This window comes from Neophocaena asiaeorientalis, unplaced genomic scaffold (assembly GCF_003031525.2).
Source record: "Neophocaena asiaeorientalis asiaeorientalis breed wild unplaced genomic scaffold, Neophocaena_asiaeorientalis_V1.1 scaffold745, whole genome shotgun sequence".
NCBI lineage: Eukaryota > Metazoa > Chordata > Mammalia > Artiodactyla > Phocoenidae > Neophocaena > Neophocaena asiaeorientalis.
The window spans coordinates 63942-80901 of record NW_020175073.1 but is presented as its reverse complement, the minus strand read 5'-3'; the positions used below and the strand labels follow the sequence as shown (position 1 = coordinate 80901).

The window sequence follows — 16960 nt, the reverse complement described above, 5'->3', positions numbered from 1 at the left end:
CTCGGTGTCAAAAGGCAAAAATGGAAAACCAGACTCTGCATTCTGGAGGGAGGGATGAGGGTTAGCCTCTAGTCCATAAATCGGGAAACGTTTTTTGAGCACCTTCTTTGGCATTGAGCTAGACTGGTGATGGAGTGAAAAACACAGAGTTCTGACCTCATGGATCTTTCTGGTTAGTGGGCAAAACAGACACTAAGCAAGTAATTGCATATGATTATATTCTGGGAGGAATATATAGGAGGGGGCTAAGTTCACTGGGAGTGCTGGGGATCGGAAAGCTTATGGAGGAAGAGGATCCTGACACCCAGAGGGAGGAATGACGGGAGTATGCGCGGTGTGGGGAATGCAGGGTGGGGAGGAAGCAGTTGAGGTTCTGAATCTAGGGTAAGTAGGAGAAATTCTGTGAAGCTGGAGGGGAAGGTCGAGGCCAGACGATGCACGCAGCCCTTTGCTGGCTACGTCAAGGGTTTTAGACTTTATCCTGTGGGAAAATGGGACAATGGAAGGATTAAAACAGGAAGGATAAACCCAGTGTCTGGCAAATAGTAGATTATATATTATAAAATGATAAGGAGAAGGGACTCCCTCTGGGAGGTGTGACAGTTCTTCCAAAAGGTTGGACTTCGAGGAAGACAATTTGGTTTGGCAGCAATAGGGCAGTCTATTGGGTCTTGGATGAGAATGGATTCTAGGTGAATATCCTTTTTCCTTATAGAGGACATACAGATTTTTAAAAAAATTCCTGCTGACTGCACAGGTTCTGTTGTATCAGCTGAATCATTCCCCCTGTTGATGGGTCTCTAGGTTAGGTCTATTTATTATTAGTAGCGCACAGTGTTATCAGAAACATCCTTGTGAGTCTATTTCCCCATACATCTCCAAGTTTATCTGGGTGAAGAGCAGTGGAAATCTTGGGTCAGGGATATGAGTAATATAAAGTTTGGTAGATATTGACAAATTGCTCTCTAAAAAGCTGTACAAATGTAACACTTCAAGTATTAAGTGTATGAAAATGCCTGCTTCCCCATACTCTCCACAAACGTGAGTTTTTAATCATATCTTTTAATCTTTTGCCAATCTGATAGGTGGTGAAAATTGCTACCTTGTTTTTGTTAATATTTTAGAAATCAGGAGTGATTCCTGTTGCATTTTTTAGTTCTGTTGGATTTTAATTTGACGCAACTAAAACCAGCTTTCGTCCTAAGGTTTTCACCCATTTGTTACCTCAAATACCTTTGTCTCCTGCAGACCAAGGCTGGGTCAAGATGGCGTCCATATTCCGAAGTGAGGAGATGTGTTTGTCACAGCTCTTCCTCCAGGTTGAGGCTGCATATTGCTGTGTAGCTGAGCTTGGAGAGCTTGGATTGGTTCAGTTCAAAGATGTAAGTACTGCATTCTTTGGAGACCAGAAGAAGGTGGAGTTTCTACTTCTTGGGAGTGAACAAAGTTCAGAGAGAAGAGCCCTGGGCTGGAATAGATGGAATTCGGTGTTTCTAGTTCTTCTGGCTAGGATTTGCGATAACACTGGGCAAGTTACTTGCAAACATGTTCTCCCTTCCTCCCTATGTGTCTCCTCTCTAGGAATGTTTTGAAACTCTAATCACAAAGATGGCACTGTATTTTATTTTCTGATGTACCATCTTCAGAACATTTGATATATCCAATGGGCACATGGATTACCAACCTTTTTCTCAGGGCAGAAACCAATTCTTCCTGACTAGTTAGTCTGAAGAAAAAGTATCCTGGAGTCCACAGTCTCTGCAGTGACATTCTTGGGCTAGACTGTTTCTTTTTTTTTTTTTCTTCCAGTTTTATTGAGATATAATTGACCTATAACACTGTGTACGTTTAAGGTGTATGGCATAATGATTTGACTTTCATACGTCATGAAATGACGACCACAGTAAGTTTAGTGAACATCCATTATCTCCTGTAGACACGAAATTAAATAGAAAAAAATTTTTTTTCCTTGTGATGAGAACTCAGGATTTGCTCTCTTAACTTTCATATATAACATACAGCAGTGTTAGTTATAATTTACCATGTTGTACATTACATCCCTAGTACTTGTTTATCTTATAGTTGGAAGTTTGTACCTTTTGGCTATCTTCATCCAATTTCTCCATTCCCTCACCCCCCACCTCTGGTAACCACAAATCTGATCTCTTTTTCTATGAGTTGGTTTGTTTCTGAAGTATAATTGACCTACACCTATGACTATGTTAGTTCCCGGTATACAATGATACCAGGATATCGATATTTCTTTTCATTTCAAAATGATCACCATGAGAAGTCTGTTCACCATCTGTCACTATTGGACTGTCTTGAGTATGATGTTGGGTTATCATTTCCCAGAGGCAGTTTAGATCCTCACCAAAATCTTTTGAATCCAATTTAGAAAATTGAACTCTTTATTTTCTCACTAAGGTCAGGGTCAAAAGTAAGCCCTGCAGAGAAGGGTCATGTCTTGTTCTTTGTGGCCCTAGTTCCTAGCTCAGGACCTGACATGGGGCAGTTCCTCAATAACATTTATTGGGCTGAGCTGTGAAGTCACCACCACAAGGACACTGACTTTTTGTTGAAGACAGGGATACATTGCAGGGAGCTGTGCAGTTTTCAAGGTCCTGCCGTATGCATGACGCCATTGAGGAATTCAAGGCAATTTGGATAGTCAGTGCAGCTAAAAATAAGGAAACCTTAGCTACAAGAGGACTCTTAGAAGTATAAGGAGGCCAGAACTTAAGGCATTTGGGGGGTTGAGTGTAAGAACATCAAGGTGTGTTTTGCCTGGAACTCTGCTGTCTTGTGCACAGAAGTATCTAGTCCTAAGACGATTCCAGCAACATTCTCCAGCATTAAAAAAATGTAATAAAATAACCAAAGAGAATATGTTGGCAGCAGTTGCTACTAATGTGTGCCTTGTGGTTTCACGTGCCTTGTGGTTTCTTCGCCTCCCTTCTAGTTAAATGTGAATGAGAGCCGCTTCCAAAGGAAATTTGTGAATGAAGTCAGAAGGTGTGAATCGCTGGAGAGAATCCTCCGTGAGCCAATTTTCTGCTTGCTGTCTAAAAGTGAACTGGCAGGGAGGGAAATGGTTTGCAGGGCTGATGTCCTGTAATATGCCCCTATTTGTAATGCTACTCTAGGTGATCCTGGAGATGGGTCGGGGAGGTTAGAAATGGGATCCAGGTGCTGTGGCAGGTCCCCAGGGCCATTAAGGCAGCTGAGCTGGGAAAGGCACCTGTCCTGCTTGACCCCATTTCGTAGGTATGAGAAAATACAATCACCTCGGGCTCTCTGGTGGGGTTTTGTCCCTCAGGTTTTCTGGAAGATCAGATGCAAAATGAGATTGAGATTCAGGTGCCTGAGAAGTCCCCGTCGACCCCTCTCCCACGGGAAATGATTACCCTGGAGGTAGGTTCTTTGCGACTTTACTGAGGACAGTCACGAAGTCTGTCTCCTGGGGCCTCTGCAAGCCTCTCATGGGTCCTTTACCCCGTTGCTGAAGGTGGGGAGGCGGATTTATGTGTTGTTCCACTTTTCAGTGTTACTCCCCCAGGAAAATCCCATGGTGCAATTTTTAGAGTCACTCTCCCTAATCCAGGAGAGAGCTCTCTTTCTCAACGTAGCCCTAGGGAAGCTCACTCCACTTTGAGGAGTGGTTTCCTTTGGGACATAAGATTCTTACAGGTAGCAAAGTTTTGTCTATATGATGCCACTGAACAGACCTTACACTGGCACAGTGGGAGGTTTCCTTTTTTTCTTTCTTCTTTTTTAAAATGACAGTCATCATGCTGTACATTACATTCCCAGGACTTATTTTATAACTGGAAATTTGCACCTTTTGATCCCCTTCACCCATTTCACCCACCCCTGCTCACCCCGCCTCTGGCAACCACCAATCTATTCTCTGGATCTCTGAGTTTAGTTTCTTTTTAGGCTCCACATTCTACATGTAAGTGAGATCATACAGTATTTGTCTTTCTCAGCCTGACTCACCTCACTTAGCAGAATGCCCTCGAGGTACATCCATGTCGCAAATGGCAGGATTTCCTTCCCTTTTTTATGGCTGAATAATATTCCTTTGTGTATATGTACCACATATTCTTTATCCACGCATCTGTTGGTGGACACTTGTGTTTTTCCACGTCTTGGCTATTGTTAATTCTGCAGTGAACGTGGGGATGTCAATATCTTTTTAAGATAGTGATTTCATTTCCTTTGGATAAAATACCCAGAAGTGGAATTGCTGGATCCAATGGGTTGTTTTCTAATTATCTGTGTGGTGGGAAATAGCTGATGCATTTGTTCCAGTCTGGATTGAGGCCTCTCCTCAGACTGGCTCCTGAGGTCAAGTGTGAGAAGACAGCAGTTTTCTTTAGCCAAGGTCACTGTGGCCGGTGGGGCCCTTCCTCTTTCTTTCCCCTTTCTGTCTAGTTGCTTTTATAAAACACTGAGTACCTGCCACACACAGGGCACCTTAGAGAGAAGTGAAACATGGTCTTGCCCTCTAGGAGCCCTCTAGAGCAGGTTGTAGAGAAGGCAGGGTGAGGCAGAGGGAGAGGATGCCAAAAGGTAGGCAGAACCAGATCCCAGAAGGCCCTGTAGATCTTTTTTAAAAAATACATTTATTTATTTATTTATTTTTGGCTGCATTGGGTCTTCGTTGCTGCGCACGGGCTTTCTCTAGTTGCGGTGAGCGGGGGCTACTCTTCGTCCTGGTACGCGGGCTTCTCACTGCGGTGGCTTCTTTTGTTGCGGAGCACGGGCTCTGGGCGCGCGAGCTTCAGTAGTTGTGGCACACGGGTTCAGTGGTTGTGGCTCGCGGGCTCTAGAGCGCAGGCTCAGTCGTTGTGGCGCACGGGCTTAGTTGCTCCATGGCATGTGGGATCTTCCCGGATCAGGGCTCGAACCCATGTACCTTGCATTGGCAGGCGGATTCTTAACCACTGTGCCACCAGGGAAGTCCCAGCCCTGTAGATCTTGATTAAAAAAAAAAAATTGGAGTTTTTATTGTCAGAGGAGGAAGGGCTCCCTAAGGGAGGCGGGCAGGTAAGGAAGAGCTTCACCGAGTTGAACCTTATCTCTGGCTGGGTTTTCTCGTTTGTTTTTTGTTTTCTTTTAAGATAACTTAAAATTCTTGAAATTGTTGAAGTCATCAGTAGTATAAGTCTAGATCCTCTAACAGAAATATGAGGCTGGCAACTCCCCTAGGAAATATTTTGGATCTTGTCTTATTAAAATCTGGACATTTGGGGAGAACGTTTTTAATCCATATGAATCGGATTTCCATAAAGTCATCTCCAGTTTCAGTCTTATCACTAGTCTTCTAATACCAGCCCTGTTAATTAACAGCTCCCCTCCCCCTTACCTTCCTAAACACCTAGAGCTGATCTTGTGGACTGTGAGATATCTTAATGGCTCATGTTTTTACCATAATCTTTATTTTTAAATTGACGTATGGTTGATTTACAATGTTGTGTTAGTTTCTGGTGTACAGCAAAGTGATTCAGTTATACATATACACATATATGTTCTTTTTCAGGTTCTTTTCCATAATAGGTTATTAGAAGACATTGTTCCCTGTGCTATGTAGTACGACTTTGTTGTTTATCTATTTTATATATGGTACTGTGTATCTGTTAATCTCAAATTCCTAATTTATCCCTCCTCCCCTTCCCCTTTGGTAACCTTAAATTTGTTTTCTATGCCTGTGAGCGTAAATAAGTTCATTTGTATTTTTTTTTTTTTAGATTCCACATATAAGTGATATCATATGATATTTGTCTTTCTCTGCCTCACTTCACTTAGTATGATAATCTCTAGGTCCATCCATGTTGCTGCAAAATCACTAATCTTATTTCTGAGTTTTGGCAGAAGTTTTCCTAGTTTTCCAACTTTCTTCTTAACTATTTCATTCTTTTTTTTTTTTTACAGTGTTGTGTTAGTTTCTGGCATTCAGCAAAGTGGCTCAGTTATCCATATGTATAATCTTTTTCATCCTCTTTTCATTCCAGTCCCTTCTGCCTCCCTACCGCCAGCCTAATTTTTGTCATGGTGTCGCTCTATCTTGTCACTTCCCTGCTTGAGAATGTACGATGGTTCCCTTCTTACCTATGTCAGGCCCATGCTGGCAGCAAAGCCCGCTCTCCTCAGCCCTGTCCTACCTCTCAAGTCCTCTGCTGTCCTCGGGCAGGTCCCTTGATTGTACACTCTTATACGATATTGAGGATCCCAAAGAGCTTTATTTATGAGGGTTATATTTACTGATATTACTGCATTAGGAACTAAAGCTGAAAAAAAGCAAACTAGTTATTGCAGTGGGTCCCCTACATACGAACCTTCAAGTTGCAAACTTTCAAAGATGCGAACGTGCATCTGGTTCCAGCAAAGAACCAGAACCTGTGCCATCAACGTCAGGCGTGAGTGAAATTGCAGCTTGCCCTCCGTCTCCTGTTGCTGACAGTCCTTCAGCTCTACCATCTCCCACCTCCTCTCCCTCCTCCAGGCAGTAACTCTTCTTGCCTGTTCACTCGATGCCAGCCCCTGTGTGCCAGCTGTTGTACTGTACAGTTGTACCTTTCAAAGTACTGTACTGTAAGGTTAAGAATTTTTTGTGTGTGTTTGTTTTTCGTGTATTATTTGTGTGAAAAGCATTATAAACCTATTACAATACAGTACTACGTAGCCGATTGTGTTGTTAGTTGAGTACCTAGGTTAATTTTGTTGGACTTACAAACAAACGCGCTCTTGGAACAGAACTCGTTGGTAAGTAGGTGACTTGCTGTAACTCATTTAAAAATAACAATATCTCATTACATGTTAACATTTTTTTAATGGAAAATAATTGTATTTTCCAAAACAAAAACTTTAGTGAATAAGAGTGAGGTCGTTTGCAAATTTCTTAAATGCATGGCTTAATAGAAGACTGGCTTCTCGTGTCTGTTCTGCTCTGAATCTGTTGGGATATGTTATTCTCGCTGAAGTATGTAAAGAGAATTCAGCCTTGCACAATAGGTAGTTGGAAAAGGGAGGAGAATTTTAATAGCCTTTTCAAATAACTGCAGATATTCTTTGATATTACATTGAAACTTGACACGCATGGAGACTCTTGCTTTTGTTAAACAGGTAACAAGTATTTTTATTTCCAAATTGACATTGGTTATATGTTTTAGACAGGAGCTTAAAAAATCACTTCATCCCAGTGAGTTTGTTATGGGCTGACTGGTTGGTTTGAAACTGTACACATTTGTAATAATAACCAGTTAGATAAGGGGCAGTCAGATGCGTGCCAACAGTCTTTGCTCAGTATTTTCCTTCTAGATACTATTTATTGTAAAGATGAAATTAAAACAACATGTGCTTATGAGAGTAATATGTGTCTTACCATTGATCACAGGGATTGGTTCATTGATTCAGCTGATCTGGCAGTGACTTGAGTGTTCCTCCCACATTCCTAGAAAGGAGAATCCTGGCAGTACTACACAGTGGCTTGGGCCCTTGCCTTGTAGAATTTCTAAAGAGGCTTTCGTAGCAATCCTAGAGGGAATAATATAATTCAGGAAATAAAATGTACCCACAAATCTACCATCTCAGCTTAAACTGCCTTAATTTTTCTGTTTTTATTCTTGCCAGCTGTATTTTTTATAACTACGTATCCATAATATACATTATAGTTTTCTACTTTTCCATTTACCATCATGTTGTAAACCACTTCTTAGATACTGCATAGTCCTCCAAAATATTTTTAATGGCAGCATTACTTTTAATGGAATCATTAAATGGATAGAGCAGATGGTTAAGAAATGAGGATTTTGGGGCTTCCCTGGTGGCGCAGTGGTTGAGAGTCCGCCTGCCAATGCGGGGGACATGGGTTCGGGCCCTGGTCCGGGAGGATCCCACACGCCATGGAGCAACTGGGCCCATGAGCCACAACTACTGAGCCTGCGCTCTGGAGCCCGTGAGCCACAACTGCTGAGCCCACGTGCCACAACTACTGAAGCCTGCGTACAGTAACAAAGACACAACACAGCCAAAAATAAATAAATTTATTTAAAAAAAAAAGAAGAAATGAGGATTTCATTTTTTTCCCCAACTTGTGCCACCTATAGTCAGTGTTCAAAATTCAGGGTAGTGATTGTTTTTGAGAGGGGAAGGAATGGGATGCAATTGAAGCTGGGTGACCAGTGTGTGGGTTCATTATGTGGTCTCCCTACTAAAGTATGTTTGAAAAATGTTAAATATTCAATTTTGTCTGATATTAAGGTGCTTTTTTTAGAAGATAGGAACTAACATTTGCATGGAAATCTTTTTATTTATTTATTTTTTGTTTGTTTAATTTCTTCGGTAAGGGTGTCTCTTAGATGGATTTTTGAAACATCTAGCATGATACTGTCAGTCTTTTAATAGGTGATGTCCCCTGCATCGGCAGGTGGACTCTCAACCACTGCGCCACCAGGGAAGCCCCGAGTTACTGGCTCTTTGTTATACCATTCCTTTGTTGTTTTCCTCCCCTTTCCTGCCTTTCTGTAATGCCCTTCAACCCTTTTCACCCTTCTCTTGGGTTGAAAGCTATAGATTATAGTTAAGCTTAACATCTGGAGATACACACTTAGTAAATTCTTCCCATAAAATCTGCTGCTGGTTCAATGCTCCTTCCTTTGTGGATTATATGTCTTTTTTCCCTCAATGGCCTTTAAGGTTTTGTCTTTGTTCTATAGTTTCACTACAATGTGTTTAAGTATGGATTCATTTGTAATTGTTTTTATTAAATAATTGGTGTATTAGGATTTTTAGAAAATACATGTATGGTACAAAGAATAATGATATAGCAAGTATCAAGTGTCACCACCCTGTATAAGATGAAAGGTCACTGCAGTGATGCTCTTAAAGCCCTCTGTGTGCCCCTCATCTCACCCCTCCCCTCCTCCCTTGGAGATAATCACTACCTGAATTTTGTATTTTTCATGTTTCTGAAATGAATTCATTTTCACTGCTGGGTAGTGTTTCTTTTATTTAATGTACCACACTTTATCCATTCTATTGTTGATGGATATTGGATGAATGAGAAATGAGCTTTCATATTTTAACATTATTTGCTAAATCTCAAATTGTGTCCAGTAGAGAGTTGATCCTCACCTGTTGGATCTTTTTTTTTTTAATATTTATTTATTTGTTTGCACTGGGTCTTGGTTGCAGCTCGAGGGCTCCTTAGTTGTGGCACGCGAACTCTTAGTTGTGGCATGCATGTGGGATCTAGTTCCCTGACCAGTGATCGAACCCAGGCCCCCTGCATTGGGAGTGCGGAGTCTTAACCACTACACCACTAGGGAAGTCCCTACTCACCTATTGGATTTTGAATTTCAGTAGCTGTATGTTACATTTTTAAGATTTCTAAGTAGTTCTTTTTTAATACTTCCTGTTCTTTCATTTTATGACATGTTTGTTTAGTAATTTCTTGTTTTACTTTTTAGTGGAAGTAATACCTTTGTCTATCTCTTCGAACATTCAAAACTCTTTCAGACTATTCTGTAAAAATAATTCCACCCACTGAGATTTTGTGTTCTGATTGTTGATTTTGTTGGTGACTTTTCCTGTCATTAGATTTCTTAATGAGCCGTATTCTTTTTGTAGCCTCACTTGAAAGGGAGATTGGTTTCTTCTTCGTTTTTGTAATCTTGCCTTCTTTGCTCACAGAAGCCTTCTGTGCTTCTCTATGTTGCCTTTTTCACTTGCTTGTACCTGGTTCTCCAGGACCCCCCCACTCAGAACTGGTGGTTTATCTTTTTATATCTTATGAGAAAATATATTTTGTATTTTATCACTACAACATGTTTGGGGCAGAAGGAATTCTCAACATGTAAATTTACTCCAGCTTCCCCATTCAGTGTTTAAAATGGGGGCAGAGACGTGATTTGCTGAAATGCCTTCACTTCCTCATGCAGCTAACGTCCCTTCCCCCAGATTGTTTTCTGATCCTCCCCATTTGATGAGAGAACTCCTGTGAGCGGCTTTACTTACAGCTCTACAATCTTGCTGAGTTTGACTGAACAGGCCTCTCAACTTCAAGCTACCTTGTGATGCACTGAATACCGCTTTGATATTTAGTTATCCGTTACGGTTAATGTACAGTAAACGTCATAATGCTTTCTGCCCGGCTTACTTTCTTTTCCCTCCTGCATAGACTGCTCTAGAAAAACTGGAAGGAGAGTTACAGGAAGCCAATGAGAACTATCAGGCTTTGAAGAAAAGCTTCCTAGAACTGACTGAATTCAAACATCTCCTGAAGAAAACCCAGGACTTCTTTGAGGTTGTAATTTGGGGACTATTTATTCAAGGGCCTTTTCCGCCAGAACCTCAAATTTCCATATCGACAACTGGCTGGTTTGGAATATGAATAAATTGTGCTGTTTCTGTCACATGGCTGGGCCGAGGGGGAGGGGGAGGGTTAGGGTGGCACGTGGTACTGGTTGAAATGAATGCAGAAACATTAAGGTGCTCACTAAAAAGGATGTGGTGCCCCAAATGGCCCAGACAGAAGTGGAAGTCAGAAAAAAGCACCAGTTTGAGCAGGTTTGGGATTTTGGTAGGAAGAGACTGCGGAAGCTTTTTGATCTGTCAAGGGGCACTCTACCTTTTTTTTTTTTTGACACACACATAAATCTTTATTTAAAACAGAAGAATAGATCAGGTCTAAGCAGTCTACCTTTTGAATTCTAACTATTTGTGGAAAATTGAAATATCATTAAAAGCAGACAAAACTATGAGGTGTGGTTTTAAGGTAGTCTAAATACATTTAAATGAAAATAGTGATTCTTTGACTTTCAGACGGAAACCAATTTAGCTGATGATTTCTTTATGGAAGACACTTCTGGTCTCCTGGAGTTAAGACCTACACCTGCATACATGAGTGGAAAGCTGGGGTTAGTGAAACTCCCTGCTCTGAAGGTTATGTGTAGATGGCTCCCTGGTCCGTAGCTCAGTGCCCGGTGCAACATTTCCCTGAGTGTTTGAGTGAATGAATGAATGAATGGACAAATAGCGACCGGCATGAGGACTCTTTCACACGACTGTAAGGCCTCCACCAGTAATAAACCCAAGTTTAACCTCACCAGGTTAGTGGAGTTGCAGGTAGTGTTACCTTGTTTATGGTGATACTGACCTTCTTGGGTCTGAAGAGTGCGATGTGTGTATTGTCTCCACATGGGAAGGATGTAGTGATAATTCTTTAGATGGGGTTTCGCAACTGTTCCCTGGCTTTGGAACAATTATGGGATACATGTTTTTTTTTTTTTCCTGGTCTCTAAAATACTGTTTTGGTAATAAAATAGATTTGGAGTGTGAAGTTTGAGTGTAATTAGCGATGAGGTAGTTATGCAATCGTGTCTTCCACAAGTAGAGGTAATAGGATGTGATAATACCCACCAAAATGTGTGGTGATTCAAAATGGTGGGATTTCATTCAGTGTCCAAGTAAAACTGATGAAAATGAGTTTTAGAATTCTAGTTTTTTATTCAATAGGTACTTGGGGGCATGCTATTTGAGGCACTAGACATTGAATTTGAAATGGCAAGGAAAATATGTATTGAAAATATTTGATCGGAAGGTAATACAGAATCAATGTACATTTAAAGTAATAGGCCAGTGAAAGTAACCATTCTAAAGTTCATTTGAAAAGTTCGGATCAGAAATTATCTAGATACCTAGATGATTGTAAAAGCAGAGATGTATAGAAATCAATATATATGTTTCAGTTTTAGTACCTTATTTGTATAAACTCATAGAAACCATTGTTGAGCAGGTTGAACACTTGTTCCCTTTAGCTACAATGCTATAATGAATGGTCTATCGTATTTTTAATTGCAAATAAGTGAATGTATAGTATTGGGATGATTAAGGAAACCCGGACATGTCAAAGGAAACAGGAGGTCAAAAGGGACTTGGGGAAAGTTGGGGCTGGGATCCAGAGTGGCCTTGTGGCCCCTGCCCATCAGGGCTATGTCCCTACCTCCCGCTCAGAGGGAAGGTGGTCCTCCACCTTGTGATTGCATATCTTCCTATCCTACAGGGCCTTTTCTCTGCACCCCGCTCCCTGTGCCTCAGTAATATGTCCTCTTCTGACTGCCCAGGTTCACGGCTGGTGTGGTCAACCGGGAGAGGATGGCTTCCTTTGAGAGGCTGCTGTGGCGAATTTGCCGAGGAAACATCTACTTAAAGTTCAGTGAGATGGACACAGTTCTGGAAGATCCCGTTACAGTGGGTATCTCAGGCTGCAGGAAATGTTTTCTTAAATTTTCTGTAGCCCCACCAGAAGGGTTTCATTCTCTCAAACACTGAGTCTTTAGCTCTATGAAGCTAATATCTATTTCCTTTTTTTCTCCTTTCTTTTCTTTTTTCCTCCCCAACCCCTCCTTTTAAAAAATACCCATGAAAGAACTGAGTCTTGTTGACACCTCGTAAGTGTTCATTCCTCCAAATACCGTAGCTGTACCAGTTCCTGGAAACTTAGCTGTAGTAGTGCCATGTGGAATGGCAGCTGTGTCTTCATCACAAAGCACTGAGAACTGATTTAGGTCAGTGCGTCCCAAGCTCCAGTGTTCATGGGAGCATGAGATCTTGTTCAGTGTATCGACAGATTCTGATTCAGTGGGTGGTGGTGCCCGGGAGCCCGAATTTCTAATCAGCTTGCAGTTAGTTGCTGGTAGTCAGTGGGCCACACACTTCGAACAAAGATTTTGAGGGTCCCCTTCACTGAGTGCCACACGGTATTGCTACTAAATCTATAGGGTATGCTTCCTCCACCCTTCCGGCCAGTATTTAAATCCACTTACTTTTTAATTCCAAGAAGCTGGGCTTATTTCTAAAAGAGTCATAATCTTGTCTATAGTAGAGGCTAAAAAAATGTAATTTTAAGTTTTATTTCATAGAAAACAACTTCACTGTTAAAACAATTTAAAATAAGAAAAAAGCACTTGTTTTAAAAAAAACGCGTTACCATTCTAATGTCTTTATTTTTTTCTTGTCCTCTTTCTCTCTAGTCCATAGCCGTAAGCAGGTGTAATTTAATATGGTTGTAGAAATAGCATGGAAATCATTTTTTTTGGCCTTCTCTTGATTTAAATAACATAAATGCCCTCCTGTATTACTATGTGCCATTTATAAATATCATTTTAAAATTCGACAATTGAATCATTCCTTTTCACAATCACGTTTTGACATGGAATAGTCATGGTGGTAGAGAGAGTATTTACAAAGTAAGATGACTTTAGCCTGGTGACATTGAAGATCACTGAACAGATAGCATGAGATCAGAATGGATTCCTGGTTCTGGTGGATCCAGAGACAAAGAAGGATCTGAGAGATTCAGCAGAGGACTAGGGGTGAACTCCATGGTTGAAGGAACCTTTATTCCTTCAAATAATGTAAAGCAGTCAGTTCCCCAAATCCTGAAGTACTTCCCTGCTCCCATGAGCACCTAGCAAAGAGGCAGTTCGTTCTGGTATTATTTTCAGTTGGTCCCTCATGTTTCCATTGAGTTGATGGGACATTAACCGTCGGTTATTAGACACTTTATTTCCAATTTTTCTCCAGAATATAGACACTATGATAAGCATCTTCATGCATGTGGATTTTTATTTTGAAGTATTTCCATGGCATGAATTCAGGAAATAGGACTGCTGGCTTAAAGGGTGTGAGCATTTTCATGACCCTCGGTAGGTCCTGACAAATGGCTTTTCATTGGGGTCGTACCTGATTCCAAAGATACATGATACCCGAGTGGTGTGTGATGAGTGCGTTGGATTTGTTACCGCTTTTCCAACAATGGGTTTCATTTTGCCTTTACCCCCCCCATCCCAAACTAAAGAGAGTAAAACAGCACATTTCTTCGCTTACAGTAAACGTTGAACTTTTCCAGATATTCTTGTGAAATGCATATTTTTTCCTTTCTTGTGAAATGTCAAACTTGGACTTTTAAATTGCATTTAATCAGGGTTCTTACGGTCATACACTGAGTGTGTGAGTCCAACATTAGACCTGGCTCTACCTTTGTTAAATATCAAACACCCAGTCCCCCCTGAAATGTCAATGTTGTGTGTGAGTTAACTCTGGTGAGCTAGATCAGCTCTTTTTATTTTAAGCCTTTGCAATATCCTGGTCCCTCTCTTCTGGGTGTTTTCTTAACACACCTCTTAAGCACAGGGCTTAGAGCTGAACACAAGGCTCAACTGTGATCCAAATAGTGTAGCAAACAGCAAGGTGGTCCCTTTAAGGCTGTATCGGCCTTCCTGGGCGCCCCGCCCAGCCTGCCTCAGTGGCCTTGCCCTCAACCATCATGAGTTACGAACTTGAATCAACTGGGAGAAGTTTAAGTTTTCCAATTTTAAATTTAGAAAATTTTAAATTTTTCTAAAAATATATTTTTCACTGTTTTGATTTTCCAGAGAGAAGAAATTAAAAAGAATATATTCATCATATTTTATCAAGGAGAGCAGCTCAGGCAGAAAATCAAGAAGATTTGTGATGGGTAAGTGGCTATTAAGGGCTTTTTTTTTTTTTTTTTTTTTTTTTTTTTTTTTTTTTTTTGCGGTACGCGGACCTTTCAGTGTTGTGGCCTCTCCCGCCGCGGAGCACAGGCTCCGGACGCGCAGGCTCAGCGGCCATGGCTCACGGGCCCAGCCGCTCCGCGGCATGTGGGATCTTCCCGGACCGGGGCACGAACCCGTGTCCCCTGCATCGGCAGGCGGACTCCCAACCACTGCGCCACCAGGGAAGCCCAAGGGCTCTTTTCATCAGCAATTTGGGTCAGAATTAGGTCAGGTTGTGTGCAATACATTGAATACAATACGTAGAACCTAGGGGAAGGCGGTCATCTAACCAAAGTGGGCAAATGATGGGTTAGCGGAAAAGGATGTGCAGAAGGCTTCTTGGCGGTAACCCATGTGTGTCCTTTGAAATGTGTGAAACACAGGTTTCGAGCCACCATATACCCCTGCCCAGAGCCGGCGTCGGAGCGCAGAGAGATGCTGGATGGTGTCAACATGAGGCTGGAAGATTTAATCACTGTGAGTGAGGTGTTCGGGCTGGTGACCCGAGCGGGGGCTGCCGATGGGCTACGTCTGCCGTTTCCTTATAAGTCCTGTCTCCCAGGGCCCTTGCTCCAAGGCCGGCTGGAATGTCTGCTATGCTCTTCTGGCTGTTGCGGCAGGAGCTTCATAATTAGGGAGCAGTGTTCACTAAGTTCACGGTGATGATTCTGCATGTCAGTGATGCTTTGCCTGGGCTTAGAATTAACCACAGCCCTGGTCAACCTGCAGGTGCCCACCCCAGTCTGATAAAAGGAGGCTTTTATTGCCAGGCTGGCCTAGGCCGCATCTGTGATATAACTCACTAGCCAATTAAGTCGACCAGCCAGTCTTGCTGATTCTGTTTCCACGGAATTGCCCAGTTGTGTGAGCCAAGCAATTAATTCTGTCAAGACAGTGAGTCTAGTTTCACATATGAACACGCCCCCAATTCATATCCTCTTCTCGAATCTGTCATCAGCTAGGATGGGCTCTCAACACATATGATTTTCTTCAATAAGCTTTGCAAGTAGTCACTGAAAGGAGCTGGGCCTATATCAAATCGCCTATTCCAGACCAGCCCTGTCCAATAGAACTCTGTGTGGTGGTGAAAACGTTATATAACCTGCAAGTCCAGTGCGATAGCCATGGGCCACATGTGACCACTGAGCACTTGAAACGTGGCTAGTGCAACTGGGGGACGGGATTTTTATTTGTATAAAATGCGGCTGCTGTTTTGGTCAGCACAGTTCTAGGTCCTCAATGAGTATCTTTAGAAATCAGGTGTGTGTGTTTTTCGAAACTCCTAGGCTAACAAACATCTTTATCTTCCCAGAAAAAGCTGTGTTTAATTGTTCTCATCCTCTCTGTTCCCTCTTTGTCACTTGTCAGGGAGACCGTGGTTCCCTGAAGCAATTACCCTTGAAGTCCTTTGCCCCCAAATACTCTGCTGGATTTTATGAAAACTGCACGAGGAGAATGGAAGTTATGCTAAACTTACATTTCGGATGACTTGAGTAGCCCCGTGTAGAGGTTACTGAAGAGGGTTTCTGTGTTGTATCACCGGAACAAAAACTAATTCCACTAAATAAATTCTGTGGGGGCCAAATTGCCTCTTCATTCCTTCATTCATTCATTCATCTGTCATTTATTGGAGAGGTTATGTATGTGAGGCATTTTGATAGGTGTATTTGTTTCCTACTGCTGCTATAACAGGTTACCACAAACTACGAGGCTTAAAACAACAGAAATTTATTCTGTCACAGTTCTGAGGTGAAAAGTCTGAAATCAAGGTGTCAGCAGAGCCAGGCTTCCTCTGAACGCCCTAGGAAATGATCCTTCCTTACCTGTTCTCCTATGGTTTGAGTGTTTGTATTGCCCCCAAATTTGAATGTCAAAAACCTAATGCCCAAGGTGATGGTGTTGGGAGGTGGGACCTTCTGGGAGGTGATTAGGTCGTGAGGGTGGAGTCCTCGTGGATGGGATTAGTGTCCTTCTAAAAAAGACCCCAGAGAGCTTGCTTGCCCTTTCTGCCATGTGAAGTTAGAATTTGAGGTCTGCAACCTAGAAGAGGGCCTTCACCCAACCGTGCTGACATTCTGATCTCAGACTTCCAGCTTCCAGAACTGTGAAAACTTTCTGTTGTTTATAAGGCACCCAGCCTATGGTATTTCATTATAGCTGCCCGAGTGGACTAAGGCATCTTCCTAGCCTCTGGCAGTTGTCAGCAGTCCTTGATGGTCCTTGCTTTGTAGATGCATCACTCTGGTCTCTGCCTGCATCACACATATCTTCCCTATGTGCCTCCATGTCCAAATTTCTTATAAAAACACCAGTCATACTGGAATAGCACCCACCCTACTCATTTTATGACCTCATTTTAACTCGATTATATCTGC

The 16960-nt window shown here is 42.0% G+C and overlaps 1 protein-coding gene across 5 annotated transcripts in view; it reads left to right on the top strand.

The window, feature by feature from the left end:
* The window catches only part of ATP6V0A4 (ATPase H+ transporting V0 subunit a4), a 72509-nt gene that overhangs the window by 23482 nt on the left and 32067 nt on the right, over positions 1-16960 (top strand). For 3 of the 5 annotated variants that reach the window (XM_024764067.1, XM_024764070.1, XM_024764068.1), the window contains 8 exons: positions 1249-1382; positions 2963-3041; positions 3320-3414; positions 10184-10309; positions 10828-10922; positions 12129-12255; positions 14442-14524; positions 14969-15062. In XM_024764067.1, coding sequence (XP_024619835.1) covers positions 1266-1382; positions 2963-3041; positions 3320-3414; positions 10184-10309; positions 10828-10922; positions 12129-12255; positions 14442-14524; positions 14969-15062 — 816 coding nt within the window. In that variant the 5' untranslated portion in view covers positions 1249-1265. The remainder of the gene's footprint in view (positions 1-1248; positions 1383-2962; positions 3042-3319; positions 3415-10183; positions 10310-10827; positions 10923-12128; positions 12256-14441; positions 14525-14968; positions 15063-16960) is intronic. The other 2 variants (XM_024764069.1, XM_024764071.1) reach the window with 2 other exon arrangements.